The 26,982-nt window shown below is 49.3% G+C and overlaps 1 protein-coding gene across 4 annotated transcripts in view; it reads left to right on the top strand.

Annotated features, from left to right (window-relative positions):
* Nucleotides 1-8,322: 8,322 nt before the first annotated feature.
* Nucleotides 8,323-26,982, top strand: part of HDAC8 (histone deacetylase 8) — a 123,683-nt gene continuing 105,023 nt past the window's right edge. For 3 of the 4 annotated variants that reach the window (XR_004647089.1, XM_034781345.1, XM_034781347.1), the window contains exons 1-4: nt 8,323-8,476; nt 10,580-10,632; nt 23,424-23,554; nt 26,123-26,264. Coding sequence is in view for 3 of the 4 variants with exons in the window: in XM_034781345.1 (XP_034637236.1) it covers nt 8,387-8,476; nt 10,580-10,632; nt 23,424-23,554; nt 26,123-26,264 (416 nt within the window). In the remaining variant the exon portion in view is untranslated. Of the gene's footprint in view, nt 8,477-10,579; nt 10,633-20,346; nt 20,452-23,423; nt 23,555-26,122; nt 26,265-26,982 lie in introns of those variants that run through there. The other variant, XM_034781346.1, reaches the window with a different exon arrangement.

Raw genomic sequence — 26,982 nt, 5'->3', positions numbered from 1 at the left:
AATCCAAGGGGTTTGGATCTGTATTCACCAGGGAATTGGTGAAGGTTTCTCAGGGCTTCTCAGGGAGGGAAAAATTGGGAAATGGTGGCAGCGGAACCAGAGCTAAGCTGGTAGTTAAGCTTAGAAGTTTTCATGCAGGCCCCTACATTTGTACTCTAAAGTTCAAAGTGGGGATCCAGCCTTGACACTAGCAAAGAAAGGTATAATGAGAAACTGAAGCTAGACTAAAAATAAGGTGCATATTTTGAATAGTAAGGGGAATTTAACCATTAGAAAAAAATGAGAGGGGGTTATGAGGGATTCTCCATCACCAGCTATCTTAAATCCAGCTGAGCTATCATTCGTAAATGGTGAATTATACTTCCACCCAGAAGTAATGGGCTTGATGCAGGAATTATTGACTGGGTTTCTTTGGCCTGTGGTAAGCAGGGGCTCAGACTAGATGATCATGCTGTTCTGTTCTGGCCTTAAAAATCTATGAATCTTCACATAATCTGATGACTCCAGGAGCTGGGATTTGAAGAAAAAGACCAAATATCATGAGAATCTCACTGAATTGGTGAGTGTTAGCAACACTGGAGTGAGCAGCACATGAAGAAGCTGTTGCTGCAATAGCTTTGTCCCAGCCAGTTGAGGACCTGATTAGACTTGCACCAGAACCTTTAACTGCATGAAGCACCTTTCATCCAGCAGAACCAAACACCCCCAAACTTACATCTTTAGCCAGTTCTGTCTCTTGCAGTGTTGTAACTCAGTTGAAGTGAATGAACTCACACCAATTAGAGCAGTGAAAATGAGAGAATGGGGTGTTTACACTGCTGACATGGGCTATCATAGGCTATTTTCCAGCATCAGCAACATTAGCCAGGACTCACTCACCAATATAGAACTGCAGAAGAAATGTTGGGAAACCTAAGCATCCTTGGACTTTCAGGAAACCTTTGACAAGGTCCCTCACCAAAAGCTCTTAAGCAAAGGAAGCTGTCATGGCTCAGTAACTGGTTAAAAAGACAGGAAACAAAGGGTAGGAATAAACTGTCAAGTTTTCACAGTAGAGATAGGTAAATAATGGGGTCCCTTGAGGATCTGTACTAGGACTAGTGCTGTTCAACATATTCATAAATGAGCTGGAAAAGGGGGGTAAACAATGAGGTAGCCAAGTTTTCAGATGATACAAAATTACTCAAGATAGTTAAGTCCAAAGCTGACTGCGAAGAATTACAAATCTCACAAAACTGGGTGACTGGGCAACATAAGAATGGCCATACTGCGTCAGACCAAAGGTCCATCTAGCACATGTGCCCTAGAGGGAATGAACAGAACAGGTCATCATCAAGTGATCCATCCCCTATCACCCATTCCTAGCTTCTGGCAAACAGAGGCTAGGGACACCATCCCTGCCCATCCTGGCTAATAGCCATTGATGGACTTATCCTCCATAAATTTATCTAGTTCTTTTTTGAACCCTGTTATAGTCTTGGCCTTCACAACATCCTCTGGCAAGGAGTTCCACAGGTTGACTGTGTGTTGTATGAAAAAAATACTTCCTTTTGTTTGTTTTAAACCTGCTGCCTATTAAAAAAATGGCAGATGAAATTCAATGTTGATAAATGCAAAATAATGTACATTAGAAAACATCATCCCAACTATACATAGAAAATGATGGAGTCTAAATTAGCTGTTACCCCTCAAGAAAAAAGATCTTGGAGTCATTATGGAAAACATCCACTCAATGTGCAGCAGCAGTAAAAAAAAAAAACTAACAATGTTAGGAACCATTAGGAAAGAGATAGATACTAAGACAGAAAAAATATCATAATGCCTCTATATCGGTGGCCAAATCAGGACGGCCAAATCACACTTGAAGTTGCAGCTAGCAAGAGATGTTAAGAGTAACAAGAAGGGTTTCTTCAGGTATGTTAGCAACAAGAAGAAAGTCAAGGTAAGTGTAGGCCCCTTACTGAATGAGGGAGACAACCTAGTGAGAGATGATGTGGAAAAATGTACTCAATGCTAATGTACTCAATGCTTTTTTTGCCTCTGTCTTCATGAACAAGGTCAGCTCCCAGACTGCTGCACTGGGCAGCACAGCCTGGGGAGGAGGTGACCAGCCCTCTGTGGAGAAAGAAGTGGTTCAGGACTATTTAGAAAAGTTGGATGAGCACAAATCCATGGGGCCAGATGCACTGCATCCGAGGGTGCTAAAGGAGTTGGCGGATGTGATTGCAGAGCCATTGGCCATTATCTTTGAAAAACCATGGCGATCACCGGAGGTCCCTGATGATTGGAAAAAGGCTAATGTAGTGCCCATCTTTCAAAAAGGGAAGAAGGAGGATCCGGGGAACTTCAGGCCAGTCAGCCTCACCTCAGTCCCTAGAAAAATCATGGAGCAGGTCCTCAAGGAATCCATTCTGAAGCACTTAGAGCAGAGGAAAGTGATCAGGAACAGCCAGCATGGATTCACCAAGGGCAAGTCATGCCTGACTAACCTAATTGCCTTCTATGAGGAGATAACTGGGTCTGTGGATGAGGGAAAAGCAGTGGACGTGTTATTCCTTGACTTTAGCAAAGCTTTTGATATGGTCTCCCACAGTATTCTTGCCAGCAAGTTAAAGAAGTATGGGGTGGATGAATGGACTATAAGGTGGATAGAAAGCTGGCTAGATCGTCGGGCTCAACAGGTAGTGATCAATGCTCCATGTCTAGTTGGCAACAGGTATCAAGTGGAGTGCCCCAAGGGTCGAACCTGGGGCCGGTTTTGTTCATTATCTTCATTAATGATCTGGAGGATGGTGTGGACTGCACCCTCAGCAAGTTTGCAGATGACACTAAACTGGGAGAAGTGGTAGATACACTGGAGGGTAGGGATAGGATACAGAGGGACCTAGACAAATTAGCAGATTGGGCCAAAAGAAACCTGATGAGGTTCAACAAGGACAAGTGCAGAGTTCTGCACTTAGGACAGAAGAATCCCATTCACTGCTGCAGACTAGGTACCGAATGGCTAGGTAGCAGTTCTGCAGAAAAGGACCTAGGGGTTACAGTGGACGAGAACCTGGATATGAGTCGACAGTGTGCCCTTGTTGCCAAGAAGGCTAACGGTATCTTGGGCTGTGTAAGTAGGGGCATTGCCAGCAGATTGAGGGACGTGATCATTCCCCTCTATTTGACATTGATGAGGCCTCATCCAGTGTCCAGTTTTGGGCCCCACACTCCAAGAAGGATGTGGAAAAATTGGAAAGAGTCCAGCGCAGGGCAACAAAAATGATTAGGGGGCTGGAGCACATGACTTATGAGGAGAGGCTGAGGGAACTGGGATTGTTTAGTCTGCAGAAGAGAAGAATGAGGGGGGATTTGATAGCGGCTTTCAACTACCTGAAACGGGGTTCCAAAGAGGATGGATCTAGACTGTTCTCAGTGGTGGCAGATGACAGAACAAGGAGTAATGGTCTCAAGTTGTACTGGGGGAGGTTTAGGTTGGATATTAGGAAAAACTTTTTCACTAGGAGTGTGATGAAGCACTGGAATGAATTACCTAGGGAGGTGGTGGAATCTCCTTCCTTAGAGGTTTTTAAGGTCAGGCTTGACAAAGCCCTGGCTGGGATGATTTAGTTGGGAATTGGTCCTGCTTTGAGCAGGGGGTTGGACTAGATGACCTTCTGAGGTCCCTTCCAAACCTGATATTCTATGAGCAGTCCCCAAACTCTGGGACGTACCCCCCTAAGTGGGCATGGAGGAACATTCAGGGGGTGTGGCGGGGCCCAGGCCAGCCCCATTAGGGGCTGGGGAGGAAGCACCACCTAGCCCCACTCTGCTCCCAGCTCCGCTGTGGCCCCACCCTTAGCTGCAGCCCCAGCCCCAGCCCCAGCCATGGCTCCGCTCCCAGCAGCAGTCTCAGCTTCAGCTTCGGCCCCTGGCTTCTAGACTCAGGCCCTGGCTGTGGCCCCATTCCTGGCCGCAGCTCCACTCCTGACCACGGCCCCAGCTTCGGCCCCAGCTGCACTCCTGGACGCAGACCTGCTTCTCTGGCCCTGGCCCCGACCCCAGCTCCAGCCACACCTCCCGACCGCAGCCCTAGCCCTGGCTCCCGACCACAGCCCCGACCCCAGTCCTGGCCGCAGTTCCTCTCCTGTCCCCGGTTCCTGGGGTGGGGCAGGGGGTGGACAGATTGCATTATGGGTAAGGGGAGGCACTGTTCTATATATACATCCCTGGTATGCTCACACCTTGAATTTTGCATGCAGTTCTGGTGGCCCCATCTCAAAAAAGATGCATTAGAGTTGGAAAAAATACAGAGAAGGGCAACAAAAATGGTTAGAGATATGGAACAACTTCAATACAAGGAGAGATTTAAAAGACTGGGACTGTTCAGTTTAGAAAACAGATGAGTAAGGGGGGGACATGACAGAGGTCTATAAAATCATGACTGGTTTAGAATAAGTGAATAAGCAAGTGTTATTTACCCCTTCACATACCACAGGAGCCAGGGGGTCACCTGATGAAATTAATAGTTAGTAGTTTAAAACAAACAAAAGGAAGTACTTCTTCAAACAACACAGTCTACCTGTAGCACTTGTTGCCAGGGGACATCTTGAAGGCCAAAAAGAAGTAGATAAGTTAATGGAAGATAGTCCCTGAGTGACTATTAGCCAGGATGGTCAGGGACACAAGCTCATGCTCTGGGTGTTCCTAAACTTGCAATGGCCAGAAGATGGATCACTCATGGAGCAGGACCTCAAGGAAACCATTTTGAAGCACTTGGAAGAGAGGAAGATGATCAGGAACAGTCAACATGGATTCACCAAGGCAAAGTCATGCCTGACCAACCTGATTGCCTTCGATGATGAGATAACTGTCTCTATAGATATGGGGAAAGCAGTGGATGTGATATATCTTGTCTTTAGCAAAGCTTTTGATACAGTCTCCCACAGTATTATTCCCAGCAAGTTAAAAAAGTATGGATTGGATGAATGGACTATAAGGTGGACAGAAAGCTGGCTAGTGACCCTGCCAGCAGGTAGGGGATCTTGGGGGACAACTACTGCACTGGTGGGATGTAAAATAAACTTTATTAAGAAAATGCAAAAACAGGGAAAATTTAATAGTGAGGGGTATGGAGTTTGTTAAGGTAGACAATTGGGGAGGGGTTTCTTTTAGTAAATAGGATACGGGGTTTCAATAGTGGGGTACAATACAGTTGGTAACCAATTAACACTGAAGTATAAATGTAACAGGTAGCTAACAGTTTCTATGTAAAGGGTGTGTCACAGCAGCATATAACCAACTGACAGTTATGGGTAAAATGTGTTAAATAACCAACAACTCTATGTAAAAATGTGTCACAGTGGTGTAAATGTAAAATGTGAGGGGTGTTAGAGAGAAAAGGGGTAACCAATGGGGTTTTATGCTAGACTTCAGTAATACAATTGAGGTCTGGCAGCAGTAGGAGCAGGGTGAGCACGTGGGGGAAGGGATTAAGAGAGAGAGAGAGAGATACAGAGAGCAGACAAGCTGAAAGTTTAAACAGCAGAGGGACAATTATACAGAACACAGCAAAATCTTATCTATGATTTAACTTAACCAAGACTACACAAATTAGCAAGTAACAAAACACAATGCAACAATTCTGTAAGCCTAACTTACAGAGTACAATGCAAGCAATTTTCTAAACCTAATTTAACCACAACAATTCAAAATGAAATTACAATTTATCTAGACTAAAGGCTAAATCTAACCTAATGGGTGCACCTTATACTAGGGGTAGTTCCAGAGGGCAGAGTGGTGTGTGCCCAAGATACAGCTTCAAAGGGTGGGGGGTTAACTAGTGATGACTGCAAACAGGCTTATTTCTAGCAGCAAAGGCGCTGCAGAGCTAGAAGCAGCTTACAGATACAGACCAAGGAGTTAGCTTGGGTCTGCCTGAGAAAGCCAGCATCTAGAACAAGGGGAGTGTGCAAGAGGTTTTTCCTTACCAATCCCCAAAGCAGCAGCAGGAACAGCAGTTTCAGCATCAGAGGACGCAGAGAGGACTCGATTCACTTACAATAATCAGGAGATCTCCAGGCACAAATTTGTTGTTCATGGGAGGGGAGTTTAAAAACGGGGGTACGCTCAAAAACAAACGAGAGCGGGGAGAGGGCCCCCCAAAGACTCCTAGCTGATCAGACCAGGTGGCAAAGCAAGGACCTTCTCCGGGGGTCTGATCAGAAAATGTCTGGTTTTAAGGGCAAATTCAGCCAGTTTCCTGCTAGTAACTTTGATTGGTTCCCCTTAATTCAGGGGAGGAGAGAAGGCAGGGAAACTGCAGGTAGACACAGGACATGGCTGGGCAAGTTCTGAGTCACAGGTCTGACTCATATGCTCAGCTATGTGGCCACTTTAGGTCTTGCATACCTGGGCAGAGCACCCTACACCGAGCCGGGTCCGAACAAAGGAGCGAAAAAGCCCCCACCTCCCTGAGCAGAGCAATGGCTCCAGTCAGTCTGCACAAGCCATTTCCATGAGCAGGGCCAGGCTGTGACTTTGGTCAGTTCCATGGCGGGGGTGGGGGGGCACTCAAAAAAGGAATCCAGCAGGGGGACAGCTGTAACAGACAGCTAGATTGTCGGGTTGGCAGCCGATATCAAGTGGAGTACCCCACGGGTCGGTCCTGGGGCCATTTTTGTTCAACATCTTTATTAATGATCTGGATGATGGGATGGATTGCACCCTCAGCAAGTTCACAGATGACGCTAAGCTGATAGGAGAGGTAGGTACGCTGAAGGGTAGGGATAGGGTCCAGAGTGACCTAGACAAATTGGAGGATTGGGCCAAATGAAATCTGATGAGGTTCAACAAGGACAAGTGCAGAGTCCTGTACTTAGGAAGAAAGAATCCCATGCATTGCTACAGGCTGGGGACTGACTGGCTAAGCAGCAATTCTGCAGAAAAGGACTTGGGGATTACAGTGGATGAGAAGCTGGATATGAGGCAGCAGTGTGCCCTTATTGCCAAGAAGATTAATGGCATATTGGGCTGTATTAGTAGGAGCATTGCTAGCAGATCGAGGGAAGTGATAATTCCCCTCTATTCGGCACTGGTAAGGCCACATCTGGAGTATTGCATCCAGTTTTGCCCCCCCCCCCCCCAACTACAGAAAGGTTGTGGACAAATTGGAGAGAGTCTAGCGGAGGGCAATGGAAATGATCAGGGGGCTTGGGCACATGATTTACGAAGAGAGGCTGAGGGAACTGGGCTTGTTTAGTCTGCAGAAGAGAAGAGTGAGGGGGGATTTGATAGCAGCTTGAAGGGGGGTTCCAAAGAGGATGGAGCTCAGCTGTTTTCAGTGGTGGCAGATGACAGAACAAGGAGCAGTGGTCTCAAGTTGCAGTGGGGGAGGTCTAGGTTGGATATTAGGAAACACTATTTCACTAGGAGGGTGGTGAAGGACTGGAATGGGTTACCTAGGGAGGTGTTGGAATCTCTATCCTTAGAGGTTTTTAAGGCCCGTCTTGACAAAGCCATGGCTGGGGTGATTTAGTTGGTGTTGGTCCTGCCTTGAGCACGGGGTTGGACTAGATGACCTCCTGAGGTCTCTTCCAACCCTGATCTTCTATGATTCTATGATGAATTGCCCTGTTCTGTTAATTTCTTCTAAAGCATCTGACACCGGCCACTGTTGGAAATGGACCGTTGATCTGGCCTAGTATGGCCATTCTTATGTTCTAAATAATGTGACCAGGTGTTTAGTCAAGGCACTAAAGTGAATGCTTCTCTTGAAAGAATGTGATCTACAATTACTACACCACTGGGAGGGTTTGCAAGCACTCTGGAGGGCAGGATTAGATTTCAGAAGGTCTTGATCAGGTGAGGAATTGGTCTGAAATCTAAAAGATGAAATTCTGTGAAAATAAGTGCAAAGTGCAACATTTAGAAAGCAAAACTCAAATGCACAACCACAAAATGGGGAATAACTGCCCAGGTGCTTGCACTGTGGGCAAGGATCTGGGGTGCTAGTGGGTCACTGATGGAACATGAGCGATGCAGTTGTGAAAAAGGGTCATATAGTTAGGGATGTATTAACAGGAGTGGGGTATCTGAGACACGGGAGGGGAAAAGGGTCATATGGTTAGGGATGTATTAACAGGAGTGGGGTATCTGAGACACGGGAGGGAACTGTCCCACTCTGCTCCACACTGGTGAGCCCTCAGCTGGAGAACTGCGTCCAGTTCTGGGCACTGCACTTTTAGAAAGAGGACAAGTTTGAGAATGTCCCATAGGACTACAGCTCCCAGCATGCCCTGGGAAGGGCAGGCCGCGCTATAGGACTACAGCTCCCGGCGTACAGAGGGGCCGGCGTGCCGTTGGTCCGCACAGGTTGAAGGGCGCGGAGCCGGCTTGGGGCCCGATGGAGGCGGCCCCGCCGCTGCCTCCGGTCTATGTCTGTAGCCCGGAGTACCTGGCGCTGTGCGACTCGCTCTGCAAAGTGTCTAAACGGGTGGGTGAGCGGGGGGCCCTGTGGGAGGCAGGGTCGGACACTGGAGTGTGGCGTGGGGAGCTTGGGGGGGGCTTTGTGGGAGGTGGCGTGGGGAGCTTGGGGGCAGTGTGGGGTGCAGGTGGGGAGCTTAGGGGGGCCTGCTGGGAACAGGGTGGGGCGGTGCGATGTGAGGAGTTTGCGGGCGGGGAGCTGTGATGGGCTGGGTGGGAAGCTTGGGGCGTCCTGTGTGGGGTGGGGTTTCTGGGTGGAGGTGGCAGAGATTAGTGGGCCCTGGGGAGCAGGCTGTGACTACTATCACAGCTGAGACTTGGTTGGTGTAATCCAGCGGCCTGGGAGTAGCAGTAGGGTGGGTATAAAAACAGTGTGAAGTGAAGTACCCTCTCCGCCCCCCATGCCGGTGAGAACGTCTGTGTTATAATTGTTATTTGTACATCTGGAGGCCCTGCCCGAGATCAGGACACCCTCGTGCCCAGCTCAACACAGACACATAGCAAGAGATGCTCCTGCTCCAGAGCCTCAGCTGGCTGAGGGGAAAAGGGGAGCTGCCAAGTGGAAAAGATTTATGTGATGAAATAGCAATATGGGAGCTAATGTACCCCAGAAAGCTTTGTAAGGATCTTTAAAACCTGGCTAAGGGAGAAATTGGGAGCAGGGAACCTTGTTTAGAAAAACAGGGCATAAATCTGTTTTGCTTTGATAACGTTTATGTAAAAATCTTCTCCTCTTCCCTGTGCTTAACTCCAGAGGGGAGATCTCAGCAGACCTGGCAGTCTCTAACCAAGCTGTTGTCTTCCAGTCTCTTGGATTGCCAGCGTCTCCTGGTATGGAGGAGAGCACCACATGCTAGGACATTTTCAGTGTCTTCTGATCCAGGGAAGCCTAAGTGCATACAAAACTTCTTCTAGCTGAAAGAGTGAAACAAGCTTGAGGATAACTCCCCCTTGCTTGAGTAGTGCCAAAATTAGGGTGTTGGCTTGAGACAGACAGCTTCCAAATAAACCTGGATAAGATCTTTATACCAAACTCTGCACCCCCATGTATTCTGAAAATGCCACATTCTTCAGAAGAACTATTTCACATGTGAATAGGAGTGAGTGGATGTTCAAGCCTTGTATCTGCATTGCTGTTTAGGTTTCTCCAAGGCTGCCTATAACCATAGTTTTCAAGCACTAAACCCATCCAAGTCACACTGGGAAGGAAATCCACATAAGGGTGGGGGGGAAAGAAATATTTGAGTGATTCCTTTTACTTAAAAAAAAGGAAAAGGAAAACAAAGAAAAGGCTCTTTGAAGCTGTTCAGAGTTCAGGAGTGGTTGACATAGTCCCTGGGAGATGGATCAATGGGCAGAGTCCAAGTGAGATGGTCAAAGATGCATGATAAATGCAGTGTATCACATGGATGTCACCTGCGTGGTATATATAAGGCCCTTTGGGTTTGTTTTTATTTTATTTTTAATTTATTGGGATTTTCATTTTTTATTAATGTTTTAAAAAAAAAAAACTGGAGAAAATAGGTAGAAACTGAAATCAAAGGGCAGAGTGGGGGTGGGGGGAAGCCGAGTCTTACCATGTGGCAGTAGCCTTCCACTCCCTGCAGCAGTCCAGCCCTTTCAGCTTCCAGGACCTAGCTCCCCGCTTGTCTCATTCTGCCACTGTGCGGAGGAAGCAGATGGGGCCATGGTGAAGGGCTGAGTTCTGAAGGGAAGCAGAAGGCTGCACCCCTGACTACTGGCCCCTGGTGTATAGACCCCCTCCTAACCTGGCTCACCCTTCCACACAGCCCTATCCAGTTTCCCTGCGAAAAATTCCTGGGTCCTGAAAAAGCCAAAATTTGGATGAAAATCAGTAAAACCTGAATATTGTTTTTTTTTTTTTCAAAACCCAGGAATTTTGGGGGGAAATTGGTAAAGACTAATAATGAAGGACCTTTGGTACATATCAGCACCATTTCAGTTTAGGATCGCTGACATATCTGCTCTATGTTTGTGTGGGGATTAGGTTGCAAGCTGCTGGGTTAGGGACATTCTTCTACGTATGGTGCAGGCCTACTTGGTAACCCTTGCATAACTTGGTAACCTATGCTCTTACGTTTCTATTCTGTAGGCCAGTATGGTGCATTCTTTGATCAAAGCATATTCCTTACTCGACCACATGAGGTAAGTCACATCATCTATTTCCTGAAGAGTGTATGCTAATTGCCTGATCCTGTAGGTGCTGAGTATCCTCAGCTCTCCGGGAACTCAGTGCCATGCAGCATAGTGCAGGATTGGGCCCTGCATTTGTGCATTCATAAAACCCATACACTGACTTCTTGTGTTGTTGATTTGTACGCAGAGTTTGCTTGTTCTGCTAAATGGACAGTGTTACAGTAGTTATGACAAATGCTATTTATCATCAGACCACAGAATCTGATGAGAAAAGTCTTCCAGGTAATAAATATCTAGTGCATTTTTTTTTTTAAATGTGCCGTGCCATGCCATCCTCAACTTTTATTAATGAGTGACAGTGACCAAGCACTGATTAGCTTTCCCACTGCTAGTAGAGCCTGATAGGCAGCTGGGAAACCAACATAGACCATGTCAGTTTCTCGCTGCTGCTTGAGAACAGTCTAGCCAGGTCTTAGAGCTATTTGTGGGGTACAAAGGACTCAGGCAGAGGTTTGGAGTAGGGTATTGAAGAGCCCTTCCTTCAGGAGAGTGTTGGGAATTGAGTAGGGAGGAAAAGAGGTTTCCACTTCCTTTCCAGTGCTTAAGGGGGCTGGTGTATGTGTTCAAACATACTGGACGCCTGTTAGCCTGCTACAGATGATAGAACCTCTGAGCAGCATCCAGCAATAGCATCTTAAAGGAATCCCAGCTCTTCTTTGAATGCTTGTTCATGTCGATTCCATTCTAGGTGTGCGCACGTGCACGGTCATTGGAGATTTTTTTCTTAGCGGTATCCGTAGGGTTGGCAGTGGTGCCCCCATGAGTGCCGTGCTCATGCGCTGGTATATCAGGCGCCGACGATCCTACGCCCTCTCAGGTCTTGGCTACACTTGCAGATGTAGAGCGCTCAGATTTAAACCAGCCCTTGGAGACTGCAGCAGGGAAAGCGCTGCCATGTGTTCACACTGTCAGCTGTAAGCGCACTGGCGTGGCCACATTTGCGGCACTTTCAGCTGCATTGGGAGCGGTGCATTATGGGCAGCTATCTCACAGAGCACCTCTTCCCATTCTGGTGCCGTGGCTTGTGGGAAGGGGGTGGGAGGATGCGGGACATTCTGGCTCCTGTCCTAATGCCCTGTGATGCATCGCTTCGCATCCCAGCAATCCCTGTGCTTCCGTCCACATTTGGCGCCATCTTTCAACAGTTTTTTGTACTGTGCGCTCTGTCTTCTCTTTCGGTCTGTGGAAATGGATCCCGAACTGCTGAGGAATATGTTGATGGGTCTCGCCAGCACGTCACGAATTGCAGTCGAGTTACTCCTTAAGCTATGAAGTGACAATGAGGAGTCCGATGATGATGATGTCCACTCGCATAATGCTTACGACACGAGATTGCTTGTGGCATTCACGGAAATGCTCACCACTGTGGAAAGCCGCTTTTGGGTTTGGGAAACAAGCACTGAGTGGTGGGATTACATCGTCATGCAAGTCTGGGATGACGAACAGTGGCTGCAGAACTTTTGGATGAGAAAAGCCACTTTCATGGGACTGTGTGCTGAGCTTGCCCCCACCCTGCGGCGCAAGGACACAAGATTGAGAGTTGCCCTGATGGTGGAGAAGCGGGTGGTGGTTTGTGAAGCTACAGGTGGACTGGGTGGTGAAGCTACAGATGTTGGAGGCTGCTGTTGGCAATAAGAACCCGGATGTTGGGGAAAATGGGTTGGCGGTGACATGGGGGGCACAAGGGAAAGAGTTTTGGGACAAGAGTTGCCGGGGGGAGCGGGCGCGGATATGCTCCGCCTGCATTGCTACAACCGCCTGTATCGAATCCGCTTGGTCTTCATGATGCTTAGCAGCTGCTCTGTGCTTTGGTGCCGGCGATCTGCATTCTGCTGGTGGACCCTCCTTTCACTCTACCGCCACTCCTGCACTTTTTGATTTTCATTAAGGGACTGCTGCATGACTTCATGTAGCATGTCCTCTTTGCTTCTTCGCGGATGCTTCCTGATTCTTTGGAGTCTTTCAGCCGTTGATAACAACAACGGCTGGAATCTCAAGGTTGCATCTGTAAAGCCAAAATGCAACAATTAACAGAGGCAGCATTGTTCACACCAGACAGAGCAATGAATCGGCCAAACTTAAAGACTAGTACAGTGTACACAATAGTAGAAATTGCCCATCCCAAAGTGAGCGCACATAACCCACAAGAGCCCCAAAATGGTGAGTAAGCACAGGGGCAAGGGGGACTGATTGTTTCATGGCTGTACTGTCCTCAGGGGTTCTGTGCCTTGGGGAGAGCCAACAGCTGCAGGGGGCCCCTATACTCAACACTGTCCCCACATTTTCCACAGAATAAGTTGGTCCTGGAAGTGTCCATGGTGGTACTCGGAGTGGAGGTGGGGTCGCCCCAAGTATTGCGTCCAGCTCTTTGTAGAAATGTCAGGTTGCGGGGGCAGCACCGGAGCGGTGGTTTGCCTTAAGAGCTTTGCGGTAGGTATTCCGCAGCTCCTTCACTTTAACCCTGCACTGCAGTGCGTCCTGGTCATGGCCCCTTTCCATCATGTTCCTTGATATCTGCCCGAAGGTATCGTAATTCCTACAACTGGAGTGCAGCTGGGACTGGACAGCTTCCTCCCCCCAAACACTGATGAGGCCCAGCACCTTGCCATTGCTCCATACTGGGGCTCGCCTGGCGTGTGGAGGCATGGTTACCTGGAAAGATTTGCTGAGATTGCTCCACCCCTGGCTGAGCAAACAGGAAGGGGATTTTCAAAATTCCCAGAGAATTTAAAGAGCGGATCTGACGGTTCGTCACCTGAGGTCAGGGCAGTAGAGTTCAAAGTGATGACTAGAGTGGCTAGACAAGGTATTGTGGGACACTTCTGGAGGCCAATCAGAGCGCAGTAATAGACCAGTAATAGCACCAGCAGTGCTCCAGCCGAGGCGCAGCAAGTGTTATGCCTCTCATGGAGGTAGATTACCAGGAGCGCTCCAGCCGCGGAGTCCAGGCGTTCTATGTGCCTTGCCAGTGTGGACGCGTCATGAGTTAGGGCACCCAGGGCAGTTTTAATGCGCTCTAACTTGCAAGTGTATCCAAGCCCATATTTCTTTCTTACCGCCTGTGGTGATTAGTCGAAGTGCCTTTCCTTGCATTGCTAGGGCTAGCAGTTTTCCTCTTACTGACTTCGAGCCTTCGGGCCTTGTAAATAGTTTATAGTAGTTAGTGTTAAGTAGTTGTTAAGTGTAGTTAGCAGTTAGAGTCCCAGCAGGGACTTCGCCCCAGGTAAGCCCTGCACAAACTGCAACAAGCTTATGCTTGTGAGTGACCCCCATAGCAGCTGCCTCAAGTGCCTGGGGGAATCACACGATAGAGATAAGTGCCGAATTTGTAAAAATTTGCGGTCCCACATAGAGAAGGAGCGGGATATTCATTTACCGGTTCTCCTCATGGAGTCTGCCCTTCGTCCGGCTTCCATGCTGTCCCACCAGGACTCACTGAGTGCCTCGGTGTGCTCCAGGCACCGGGCTCCGCCCAGCACCATTCCCCATCGCCAGTGCCCAAAAAGAAGGCTAGGAAGCATGGCTCCCTGGCATCAGGCAAGAAGGGATATGGGTCACTGGGCAAGGGACCCGCTTCGAGCCACACGGCCACTCTGGAGCCCCACGCTCGTGCCTCCCCGGTCCGGGCCCTTAGCCCCTTGAAAGATCCACCACCAACTCCCGGGAGCGGCCTGGGACCTAAACCCCCAGATGGCACCAACACCTTTACAAGCTTCCCCGGGGCTGAGAGAGCAAAGGCCTCTGCCTGCGCCTCCAATACAGCACATGTCTCAGAAATCGGTAAAGGCTCCCCACGAGGGCAGGCCAGCTGCTAAGATCCCTCGGGGTAGTAGTGCACTGTCGATCCCCCAAGATGAAGCAATGCTCTCCACCTCTGCACCGCAGGTCACCGGAATCGCAGCCTAGATCCTCTGGGGCTCATCCTAGGTCACCGGCACTGTGATCGCGGTCCCCACCATCTCAGCATGGATCGCCTAGAGGAAGATGCTGGTCTCCGTACGACCGGCACTGTTTGCCCTCCCACCAGTCGTCCTCTCGGCGCAGGTTCTGGCCTTGTGGGAGTGCTCCCCGTCGCGTTTCTGGTCCCCCCCGGCACTGGTCCCCTCGATACCAGCACCGGTCCCCTCGCTCCAGGCACTGGTCTCCGGCGGCGACAATCAGCAAACAAACTCAGGTGTTGACGGCCCCACCGTGGTCGCCAGAAGGGGATTCCTCTGGCACGGAATCTCAGTTCAGCCCCTCGCCTAGACTGCACCAGTGCAAGTGGACACCCTAGGCAGCCTGGCCAGTGGCCAGGGCAGTGGCTTTACTGGAGCGCGTGGGGAGTGCTGGTTATGGCATTGCCCCCTTCACACCATTCATTGGCCACCGCCTCGGAGCAACAGCTGGTGGCACCAATGGCACCAGGCTTGGTGCATCAAGCACGACTCAGAGGTCAAGGCAGAGGAAACTGCACCCATCCCTAAGCCTCTCTCCCCCGGCGGTGCAATCGTCATCTTCGTCCCCAGTTGAGGCTGTTGCAGGACCCTCGAGGGCCAGCCCACTGGATGATTTTAAAGAACACCAAGCCCTGCTTGGTCAGCTGGCTGAGAACTTGGGCCTGGAGGTGGAGAAAATGGATGAGCAGGTGGATATTTTTTTTTGATGTCCTGTCAGCCTCTACCCCAGTCCGTGTCGCACTACCAGTGCATGAATGCCATGCCAAGAATGCCAAGCTCCTCTGGCAAACCCTCTTACCCATCTTTCCCACCTCAAAAAGGGCCAAAAAGAAATACTTTTACACAAATACACAAAGGATCTGAATACCTTTACACCCACTCTCCTCCGGACTCGCTGGTGGCCTCTGCGGCCAATGAAAAAAGATAAACAAGGTCATACCAGCTCGACCCCCCCCCCCCCCACCACCAAAAATAGAGAGGCCAAAAGATTGGACTTGTTCGGAAGAAAAATTCATTCAACTGCCAGCCTGCAATTCCGAGTGGCGAACCATCAGGCCCTCCTAGGGAGATACAATTTTAATTTATGGGACTCCCTCCGTAAGTTCAGAGTCCTTCCTGTCTGGCTTGGCCCAGGAATTTGGCACCCTGGTGGAGGGTGCTCCCTCCAGATGGTGTGGGATGTGGCTGACTCCACAGCTAGGGTGCTAACGTCGTCGGTGGTTTATGAGGCAGACCTTGCTACAAGACCTCCCATTTGATGGGGTTGGTCTTTTCTCAGAATAGAAGGATGCAAGGCTGCATGGGTTGAAGGACCTCGGGCCACCCTTCGCTCGTTGGGCATGCATACACCGCAGCATGTGAGAAAGCAGTTCCGGCCATCTAGGCCTTGGCAGCCTTGTACAGGAACTGCAAGAAGAAGGGACAGAGATGTTAGTTTCAGGCACCGTTGCCCTTCCTCTTCCCGCTCACCTGTGCAGCCCGGCCCAGCAAAAGACCCTGGGGGCCAGAAACACTCATTTTCTGGTGCGTCGCTCTCAACCGCAGGATTCATCCTGTTCTTTCCTCAGCCATCTTCATCCCTTCCATTCGGCCTGGTCCTGAGTCACCTCAGACCGTTGGGTTCTGGAGATAGTGTCTTAAGGTTACACCCTGCTGTTTTTGGCCGCTCCTCCCTTCCACTCCCCATCATTCCTGGCCCTCTTCAGGGACCCTTCACATGAGCAACTCCTCATTCAGGAGGGGCGGTGGAGGAGGTCCCTCAGGAAATGACAGGGAAGGATTCTAATCCCGTTATTTCCTAATCCTGAAAGCAAAAAGGGGCTTCAGACCCATTTTGGACATGTGATACCTCAGCAATTCTCTCAAGAAGTTGAAGTTTCTCGTGGTCTCCTTGGCCTCCATCATCCCCTCCCTGGATCCAGGAGACTGGTATGTTGCCCTCGACTTGAAGGATGCATATTTTCATATTCCATGGTCACAGATGTTTCCTCCATTTCAATTTATGGCGCTCCCCTTTGGCCTCTCAGCGGCTCCAAAGGTCTTCACAAAATGTATGGCGCCAGTGGCTGCTTACCTAAGACGTTGAGGGGTCCAGGTCTTCCCATATCTCGACGATTGGGTCATCAAGGGCAGGTCTCGGGAACAAGTGGAGAGCAGCCTCAATCTGGTGCGTTCCACCTGCCGCAACCTGGGCCTGTTGATAAACGAGAAAAATTCCAACTTGAGGCCAGTCCAATGCATGGAGTTTATTGGGGTGGTTCTCAATTCCACACGAGCCAGAGCCTTCCTTCCAGAGGTGTGTCTGATCTCGCACCTGCTCACCATGGCTCACACCTGCCTGCAGTTGCTGGGCCACATGGCGACTTGTACATACGTGGTCAGTCATGCCTGGCTCCACCTCCGGCCTCTTCAAGCGTGGCTAGTGTCTATTTACACCCCCAACAGACACAACATACATTGAGTAGTCAGGGTGCCGGATCACATCCTGTCATCCCTGAAGTGGTGGTTGAACCCCGGGTTGGTGTTGGAGGGTGTTCCCTTCATGGCCCCATCCCTGATTCTGGTTTCAGATGCTTCTGACCTCGACTGGGGAGCTCACCTGGGCAAGCTCAGTACTCAAGGCCGCTGGCTGTGGGACAATCTGGCCCTTCACATCAATGTCCGGGAGCTAAGGGCAGTTCTCCTGGTCTGCCAGGTTTTCTTGCGCCCCCTGATGTCCAAGTTGGTGCAGGTCCTTATGGACAATACTGCTGCAATGTATTACATCAACAGGCAGGGCGGAGCCAGGTCGTCAGCCCTTTGCCAAGAAGCTCTCAGCCTTTGGGACTTCTGTGTGCGGCATGCCATTCATCTGGTAGCCGTGCATCTGCCCAGGACCAAAAATGTGCCAGCAGATTCCCTCAGCAGGACCTTCTCGTCTCGCCACGAGTGATCGCTCCATCTGGAGGCAGCTAGTATGATCTTCCAAAAGTGGGAAACTCCCCAGGTGGATTTGTTTGTGTCCTGCCAGAACAGGAAATGCTATGTGTTCTGTTCACTCCAGGGGATGGACCGGGGTTCCATGTCAGATACTTTCCTGATCCTGTGGTCGGGAGCCCTGAAGTATGCCTTCCCGCCAGTGCCACTGATCCACAGACTCCTCGTGAAGCACTGATTCAGCCACTGCAGCTCCCTCTCTGTCCAGCCCTGCTGTCCCAAGAGCACGACAATTTCCTGCATCCAAACCTAGAGGTGTTGCACTTGACAGCATGGCTACTGCATGGCGGAATGCGGAAGAGTGGGAATGCTCAACCCAGCTACAACAGGTCTTGCTGGGTAGCAGAAAGCCCTCCACCAGAGCAACTTACCTGGCAAAGTGGAAAAGATTCACATGCTGGGCTTCGGATTGGCGCGTCTGCGCCGAACAGGCCTCGCTGCAGGTGATCCTGGATTATCATCTGCACCTCAAATTTCAGGGTGTGACACTGTATCTTGGGGGAACACCCTACACTCCCATGTTCATCCTTATAATATGATTGTGTGGTATCCAATGCAAAGTTTGTCATGTCTGGTGTCTTTTGGAAGGCTCATGATGCATTGTTGTTATAGTAATGTTAAAGGTTGTAATTTCATGTATATAGTTATGAGGCTGAAAATGTGTCCTCATGGCTTAAAACAAGCCCAGGCAAAAACTCTTCAGGAGCAGAGGGGTAGTTTACACCTCATCAGGGCAAATATGGGACAAGCCCAGCCTCACAAGAACAAAGGACACTGGCCTAAGCAACAACAAAGGATCTGTTGGACTCTTGAGTGAGTTACCCCCCCCCTTCCTTTGGTCAGTTTGGGACTACGATGCGGTAATGCTCACCTGACCCTGAAGGGGGAGCGGGGCAGAGCCAAGAGGGATGAAAGAACGTGATAAAAGAGAGAGACGTTTGCCATGCTCTTCCTCTCCCTTCCACCTCCATCCACAGACACCACCACCAAGCGACTGAAGCACTGATCAAAGGAGAGAGCCTGGCTGAAGGGCAACCAGCCAGCCTGTGGTGAGAAGCATCTTCGTTTGTAAGAAGAACAGGAGTACTTGTGGCACCTTAGAGACTAACAAATTTATTAGAGCATAAGCTTTCATGGACTACAGTCCAATTCTTCGGATGCATATAGAATGGAACATATATTGAGGAGATATATATACACACATACAGAGAGCATAAACAGGTGGGAGTTGTCTTACCAACTCTGAGAAGCCAATTAAGTAAGAGGAAAAAAAACTTCTGAAGTGATAATCAAGATAGCCCAGTACAGACAGTTTGATAAGAAGTGTGAGAATACTTACAAGGGGAGATAGATTCAATGTTTGTAATGGCTCAGCCATTCCCAGTCCTTATTTAAATATTAAGTATTCTCACACTTCTTATCAAACTGTCTGTACTGGGCTATCTTGATTATCACTTCAGAAGTTTTTTTTCTCTTACTTAATTGGCTTCTCAGAGTTGGTAAGACAACTCCCACCTGTTTATGCTCTCTGTATGTGTGTATATATATCTCCTCAATATATGTTCCATTCTATATGCATCCGAAGAAGTGGGCTGTAGTCCACGAAAGCTTATGCTCTAATAAATTTGTTAGTCTCTAAGGTGCCACAAGTACTCCTGTTCTTTTTGCAGATACAGACTAACACGGCTGCTACTCTGAAACCTTAGTTTGTAAGATTACTGAAAGTGTTAAAAGCAAAACGCATTCTAAGTTGATCTTATTTCATTTGACCAAATCTGACTTGTTGTGCTTTGACTTATAATCACTTAAAATCTATCTTTTGTAGTTAATAAATTTGTTTGTTTATTCTACCTGAAGCAGTGCGTTTGGTTTGAAGCGTGTCACGGACTCCCGTTGGGATAACAAGCCTGGTACATATCAATTTCTTTGTTAAATTGATGAACTCATATAAGCTTGCAGTGTCCAGCGGGCATAACTGGACACTGCAAGACGGAAGTTCCTAGGATTGTTTCTGGGACTGGAGATATTGGCTAGTGTCATTTGGTTGCACAATCCAAGCAGTGGCTGGCCAAAAGTGCTCGCTCCCGTGCTGGGAGCAGCTTACGTGCTAGAGGCTGTGCGTGAACAGCCTGGGAGTGGGGGTTCTCATAGCAGAGCAGGGTAAGGCTGGCTCCCAGGGGCAAGGATTGGACTGACATAGCAGATCACCGGTCCAGATAACACCAGGGGAACGTCACAGCGTGTCCCTGTCATCGATCAGGGTCCACCTGGCTGCTATTTCTGTGTTCCATCCTCTGTTCCAAGGCAGGTCGGTCCTCACTCATGACATGATGGTCTGGTTCTTGAAGGGTGAGGGCAAAGATGCCACAGACGTCTGGAACCCTGTCCCTCCCTGGGATTTAAATCTTGTGCTGTCGAGGCTCATGAGGCTTCCCTTCGAACCTCTGGCTTCCTGCTCTTTTCTCTTTCTCTCCTGGAAGGTTGTATTCCTGGTGGTGATTACGTTTAGCTTCATAGTGTCTGAAATCCGGGCACTTATGTCAGAACCACCCTATACAGTGTTCTACAAAGTTGTGATAGCACCCAGCGTTCCTGCCCAAGATAGTTTCCCAGTTTCATACCGGCCAGGACATTTTCTTACCGGTCTTCTTTCTGAAGCCCCATAAATCCAAAGAGGAGTGCAGGTTACATGCCCTGGATGTCCAGAGGGTGCTGGCCTTCTGTCTCGACAGGATACGGCCATTCCAGGACACGGCTGTTTATTGCGGTGGCAGACAGGATGAAAGATCGCCCAGTGTCTTCTCAAAGGATTTCATCCTGGATCACAGCCTGCATCCGATACTGCTGTGAGCTGGTGAGTGTGCCTCCACCGGCGATAATCAAAGCGCACTTGACAAAAGTGCAAATGTCATCAGCGGCCTTGGCTCAGGTGCTGATCCAAGTGGCTACCTGGTTGTCTGTCCATACATTTACATCCCATTATGCGCTGACCCAGCACTCATGGAATGATGCTGGCTTCGACAGGGCAGTGCTGCACGTTGCAAGACTGAACTCTAAGCCCATTTCCATTGGCACTGCTTGTGAGTCACCAAGCATGGAATAGACCTGAGCAAGCACTCGAAGAAAAAACGGTTACCTACCTTTTGTTCTTCTAGATGTTGCTCATGTCTATTCCATTACCCACCCTCCTAGCCCTCTGTTGGAGTTGCTGGCAAGAAGGAACTGAGAGGGTGTAGGGTCGGTGGCACCTGATATACCGCTGCATGATCGCGGCACTCAAGGGGGCGCCATTGCTGGCCCTACAGATAGCAGTAAGGCAAAAATCTCCGGCCACGCATGTGGGCGTGCACACAGCTAGAATGGAAGGGGCATGAGCAACACATCTTGAAGGACAACAATTATGAAAGGTAGGTAACCGTTTTTTCCTCTTGCCCGATGGGGTGGTGCCTAGAAATTCCCCAGTGGAAGTTTTGGGGCAGTTATTGTGGTGGCGGCCAGTGTCACGGTTCCAGAGCTAGCTGCACATTTGGCCCTTCTCTAGTCACACAGGTGACATGCCCTGTGTCTTCAGCTATCTCTGGGTGGAGTCCCATGATTCTCCCACTCTCAGGCTACAGTGCCTTGTGTATCAACTGAGGTTGCTCCACAGATCCAAAGAGGTTTGGCTACTTGTGGGTCTTCTCGTTGGCAGCTTTGACCCATGGTGAGTACAGTGAGACACAGCAGCCTTCTTAGAACAAAGTAGTGTTTAATCCCAACAGTAGGAACAAAGCATAACTAACACAGGCACCGGCTTCCAACTGTCCCTGGGGGTGCTCAGGCCCCGCCCCCACCGCGCCTCTTCCTGCCCCCACTCTGTTGATTGGCGGGGCCACTGGCAGGTGGGAGTAGGGGGGAGGGAGGGGAGTTTGGCTGCAGGTGGGTGCTAAATACCCACTAATTTTTTTTCCGTTGGCGCTCCACGCACAAAGACAGCGCCTATGATAACCAGAGAAGGGGGTTTTAAACACAGTAAAAAATCTATGGTCACACATATCCGTCGTACTATAGATGTAGGTACTGGTAGACCTTGTTTATCCCAGACACCCCCATCTCTGGGTACAGGGGTTCAGCCTACTCTTCTGCCTCGTTCTCTCCTGTTCTTCAAGGATTGTTGTTTGTTCCAGTTTTTCCTACTTGGATCCCCTTCCTGTAGTTTCCAGACTGTTGAAGTCTGCCTGGTATCAGAGGTCAGACTTCAAAGTGATTGACACTTGCCTTGTCCTTTCTGATGCTGTTGTCCCGTTTTCTTGCTATGTGCAAGCAACCCCTGCTTGAATGAATCCTTTGTTATCCTATAGCAAACAACACAATAATAGATCGAATGGGTGGGCATATGATATTCATAAAATATTACAGGTGCTCCTGGTCTTTTAGACCTGGTTTATGTTCTCTAAGCCAAGGGGCCAATTCATCATTAAAAACAGGAGACCAGCTGGGGAGACTGGAGGCAGGAGGGACTTTGCTTCTTCCAGGAGCACTGACCAAACACAGAGACTCACAATGGGGCAGGGGGTGAGATAAGACAGAGGGGGATGTGTTCAGGAGTTTGCTGTTTTCCATTGATCTGTAACTCTTGTGCTTCGTAACAGTAAAATGTGGGTGTGGTAACGCATTCGTTTGCTAAGCCTGGGTATCCTTGATTTACTGTGATGTTGCCCCTGAAGGGGTTAACTAGAAAGCAGAGCTCCCATAGCCAGGTGGACTCCATGGAATTTGTCTACACAACTAGGGATTCAGGAAGGCTATGAAACTGGTTCCGGAGTCTGGGGGGCCAGACTGTAGGGTCCTATTGCCCAAGAGAGGTGTTTCTGCACTAGGGAATGCGCCTGAAAGACACAGAACTCCGACCAGCGACCAGTCACTCTCCAGTCCCAGGGGCTTAGCAGTATGTGGCATCCAAAGATTGGATCCCATCATAATGGACTAGTGTCTGTTCAGAGAGTGGGACTAGACCAGGCTGTGACACACAGGTGTTATCATGGGTGGTGAGTATCATAGGCAGGGGGAGGCTGTGCGAGTATCATAGGCAGGGGGAGGCTGTGCCTCCCAAAACAGCCTAGCGTGGCTCCACCCCCAGGTCAGGCTCCATCCTGTGGTTCCCAGCTCTCTGCCCTGGCTGGCTGGGGCTGGCTGTCCTGCCTCCCACAGGGACTCAGGGTGGCTGGTGCTGGGGCCGTGCTGCCTGGTGTGGCTGGGGGTGGCTGCAGCTGCGCCATCTGGGGCTGGGTGCCCGGGGGCTGGGGGCGCTGCGGCCTGGTGCGCTGGGGCTGGCGGCCATGGTGGGGATGTTCTGGGCTCCTGAGGGGGAAGGAGGAAAGAGGGGAGAGGGGGACACAAGGGGAGGGGCCGGGAACTAGCTTCCTCAACGGCCAGGTCACTGGCCGCTCATGAGTGTTACCTATCTGTGTGTGTGACCAAAATGTTTGGATCTGTAGACAGTCAGCCAAACTCAGAATAGCATCAAATAAAAGTGAAAATAGAAATGGAATCCAAACAAGGGCAAAAGATTAATTGCACAGTAATCTGAAGCCAGTTTGCAAGTGCTCCACATCAAAGGCAACCACGATAACGTTGCCTCACACCCATTAAAATCAGTGGCCCAGCTCAGAGCAGGAGGCTTTTTTTCAGTCAGAATGGCAACCTTTGCTGTGAGCTTTGTGTCCTGTGTATCTTAATATAATATAAGTTAATTCGAGATCCCTAACCTGAGGAACTTCCAGTCAAACAGTTCCCGCTACGCCTCGTGAATCTGCCTTATTGCTTTTGTTCCATCTGTCTTGCTAGGATAGTCAAGCCCAAAGTGGCTTCCATGGAGGAGATGGCAAGCTTTCACACTGATGCCTATCTGCAGCACCTCCAGAAGGTCAGCGAGGAGGGGGACAATGACCACCCGGAGTCTGTGGAGTATGGACTGGGTAAGGAGCCTTTTTAAGCAAAGATGAATGGAAGATGGTTGTGTTTGTTTTGAGCTTGAAGTCTTGCACATTTTCCAGAAGGAGCCGTCAAAGGTTTTTCTCCTTTTCAGCCTTTTAAACAAAGTCCGTTTCTGCTCTGATAAGTGACTATAAAAATGGGCTGCTCTTACTGCATAGATCTTCTCCCTGTGTTAATTGGCAGAACTACTAGCTTTCCCAGTGCAAACCTTTTTAAAAATTGCTCCTTTTAACCTAGAAGAGGCAGCACAGCTTTGCGAGAGGGAGCTAAATTCTATTCTGGCTCATGCATCATTAACATAATGCTAATTGAGTTTCAGTTCGAGAATCTGTATTACTGGGCTGGTGTGACAAGGAATGAATCCAGCATCTCTCTTAGATCACTGGGTGAGTTGGTAGGCTGGCAACTAGACACAAAACAATAGTTTACTTGGAAACCAAGTGCATTTGAGCTGGTATGTCTACACAGCCTGCGGCAGCAAGCCTCCCAGCCTGGGTCAACAGACTTCGGTTGGTGAGTGGGGCTTGTGCTAATGCTCTAAATACAGCTGCATAGACAGTGCTTTGAAGTTGCAGCCTGGGTTCTGAAACCTAGGGGGAGGGGTGTCTATATAGCTATTTTTAGAGCTCTAGTTAGTCCTGTTAACATGGGCTGGGAGGCATGCTGCTGCAGACTGTGTAGACATACCCCCCCCCCCCAAGATAAAGATGGAGCCCCAAGAGACATTTTGACAAGGCCGCTTTCAGAGTAGAACTGTACTTCAATGGCCATGGCTGAACAAAGAGTGACTTAAACCTTGTCTAGACTGCACGTAGGTCCCGATTCTAGCCATTGGTATAACTCCATCCATATACCTCTAGTGTGGATGTGCAAAGCTGCTATTTGAACTGCTGGAGCTTATGGGTTTCTGGGGGGCAGGAGGTGGGTATTAAACAGTGATCATCATGGGGAACTTGCTGTGTTCCTGGGATCTGAGGCTTCACTTTCAGTTTCAAACAAGCAGAGGGCACCAGAGAGTGGTCCATGGTGTAACCTGTTCCAGTGTTTCTTAAGAGGTCTGGAAGCCAGGCTTCCTGAACCAGTGATGCAAAGGGGGTGGGTGTGAGGGTGGTGTCTTCCTCCTCCTCAGTGGAGCATTAACTTGAAAACCTAATGATGGCTACTTAATTGCCAATGTCATCTTTGCTGCTCAGCATGATTCTTGGGTATTGGATTCTCCACTGGATGTTTTGATGTGTCCTGATGTTCCAGGTGTTTGAAAAGCCGTTTGATAGGAAGCAGCACCCAAACCCATGCACCTTGCAGCAGCAGAAAAGGCAGATGTCCAACAAGCTGGGAGTGGCGTTGATTGAGCTGCAGCATATGCAAGCAGGAATCACGGGAATAGCAAGAGCTCAGTGGGCTCCAACCACGTACAATAGCATTGTGCTCTATAGTGGATTTATACTGCTCACTTGCCTGCCATGGCACTTGCAGCTACTCCTTGAAGTCAGCACTCTGAAGGGCTTTAGCATTTCCAGCTGCACAGTGGGAGGTGAAGTTTGTCATCTTTGTGTGAAACAGTGGGAGACACTGCCTCCTTCCTGATGTTACACTGAGCCCGACTGCAGAGTCCCGAGTTCTGCACAAAACACTCAAGGCTCTTCCAAGGCGACAGGTTTAATTCTAGAAACTGGTCCTGGAATTCTGTGCTGCTCTGAGGGTCTGTCTCCAGTGCATCAGAAGTGTGACTGCAGCACATAGTTGAAATAGCTTTGATCTAGCAAGCTCCAATAACAGTAGCAGTGAAGCCAGGGCAGCATGTGCAGCAGCACAGGCTTTGGAAGCCCACTTGAGTGACTAACCTGTGCTGCCGCAGCTCACGGGTATTGTTTGAGCTAGCAAGAGCAAAACTAGCTTGACGTGCTGCTGCCATATCTCTGATTGCAGTGAAGACATATCCTGAGATTTTGGATATGCCTGGAAAGGTCTCCAATGCGTGGGGTGGTGCTGGAGGTGAGAGAGCGGGTTACGTTCTAGGTCCGCATCCACTGAGTTCCCATGATAATGTTCAAGTGTAGAAGGGCTCTGCTTCTGGAGACTAAGGATGTGCTGTGTGGCTGTTGGGCAGGTAGGGGGGTTGCAGGTACTCCATGTGAAAGAGGAGAATAGAGCAAAGCAACCCAATATATTTGGTAACTGAACCAGTGTTTGTGGTGCAAATGGGGCTAACTGGCCTAACACCTGCTTGTTGCTGAGCCAGGAGGGGTCCATACAACCCCTGAGTATTCTTGGTCTGAGAAAGCCATTTGGCTTTTAATTTTTTCCTGTGGAGCACGGCCCAAAGAAACTCATCTTGGAAAGCCAGAGGATGGCATCTTCCACATGGACCATGCTCAAAGGAGGTCAGTCCCCTTGCCAGCAGCCTCGCTTTGGCTTCCTACGGTAGCCAGAATGGGAAGCCAGAACTGTAACTAAAGTTAAATACAATTCCCTGGTGTACTCCCACTAGGAATGCAGTGATGTTCCCTCTTCTGTCCTGACCGACACTCTCTGGTTCTTGCCCCTAGGTTATGACTGTCCAGCCACTGAAGGTATCTTTGACTATGCAGCAGCTGTAGGAGGGGCCAGCATCACAGCAGCCCAGTGTCTGATGGATGGCAAGTGCAAGGTAGCGATTAACTGGCCTGGAGGGTGGCATCATGCAAAGAAGTAAGAAGAAAACCTGTTACTGTGTGCTTTCCAACCTGGTATCTGAATCGAGCCCGATAGCTCCTAGCTTTCCACACAAACCATCAGGGCGAGGAGAAACAATAGCATCCAAAAAGACCAATACAAATGAATTGGGAATTTTGGGGGGGCGGGGAAGAGGTTGAGTGGGTTGAAAGACAAGAGGCAGCTGGGGAAGAAGTGGTGTGTAGTGCAGAGGAATGGGAGCCAAGAGTCCTGCATCTAAGTCCTGGTTCTACCATGGGCTTTGCTGTGTGACTTAGACCAATCAATTAACTTCTCTATGCCTCAGTTTCTCATAGTACTTCATAGGGGTGTTGCGAGGCTTAATGCTAGTAAAGTACTTTGAGATAGAAGTGCAAACTGCTGGTGTGTTGCCAAGAACTGAAGAGAATGGAAACCTGGAGACAAATGAAATATTTAAGAAGAGGTGAGTTGAAATAGAATTGGCTCTTCATATTCCTTCCTATGCTCTGAAAGTATCTGTTAGATCTGTATTGTAATATCTGAGATAGAGCAGTAATGTACTGTCAATAACAATATTTCAGAGCAGCAGGAGAGGAGATGGGAACTTTGCCCCTAAGTTGCTCTCATTCCCAGGAGGTCACAGGACTAAAAATGTTTCTAAAGTTAGCTGTGGCTTGTCCCCTTATTGCTCTCCGAGTTTCAGGAGAAAGTAGTGCTTTATCTTCTGAAGCAC

Source organism: Trachemys scripta, chromosome 9, assembly GCF_013100865.1.
Source record: "Trachemys scripta elegans isolate TJP31775 chromosome 9, CAS_Tse_1.0, whole genome shotgun sequence".
Taxonomy (NCBI): Eukaryota; Metazoa; Chordata; order Testudines; family Emydidae; genus Trachemys; species Trachemys scripta.
Note: the sequence above shows the minus strand (reverse complement) of the source record. Positions and strands in the feature narration are given on the sequence as shown.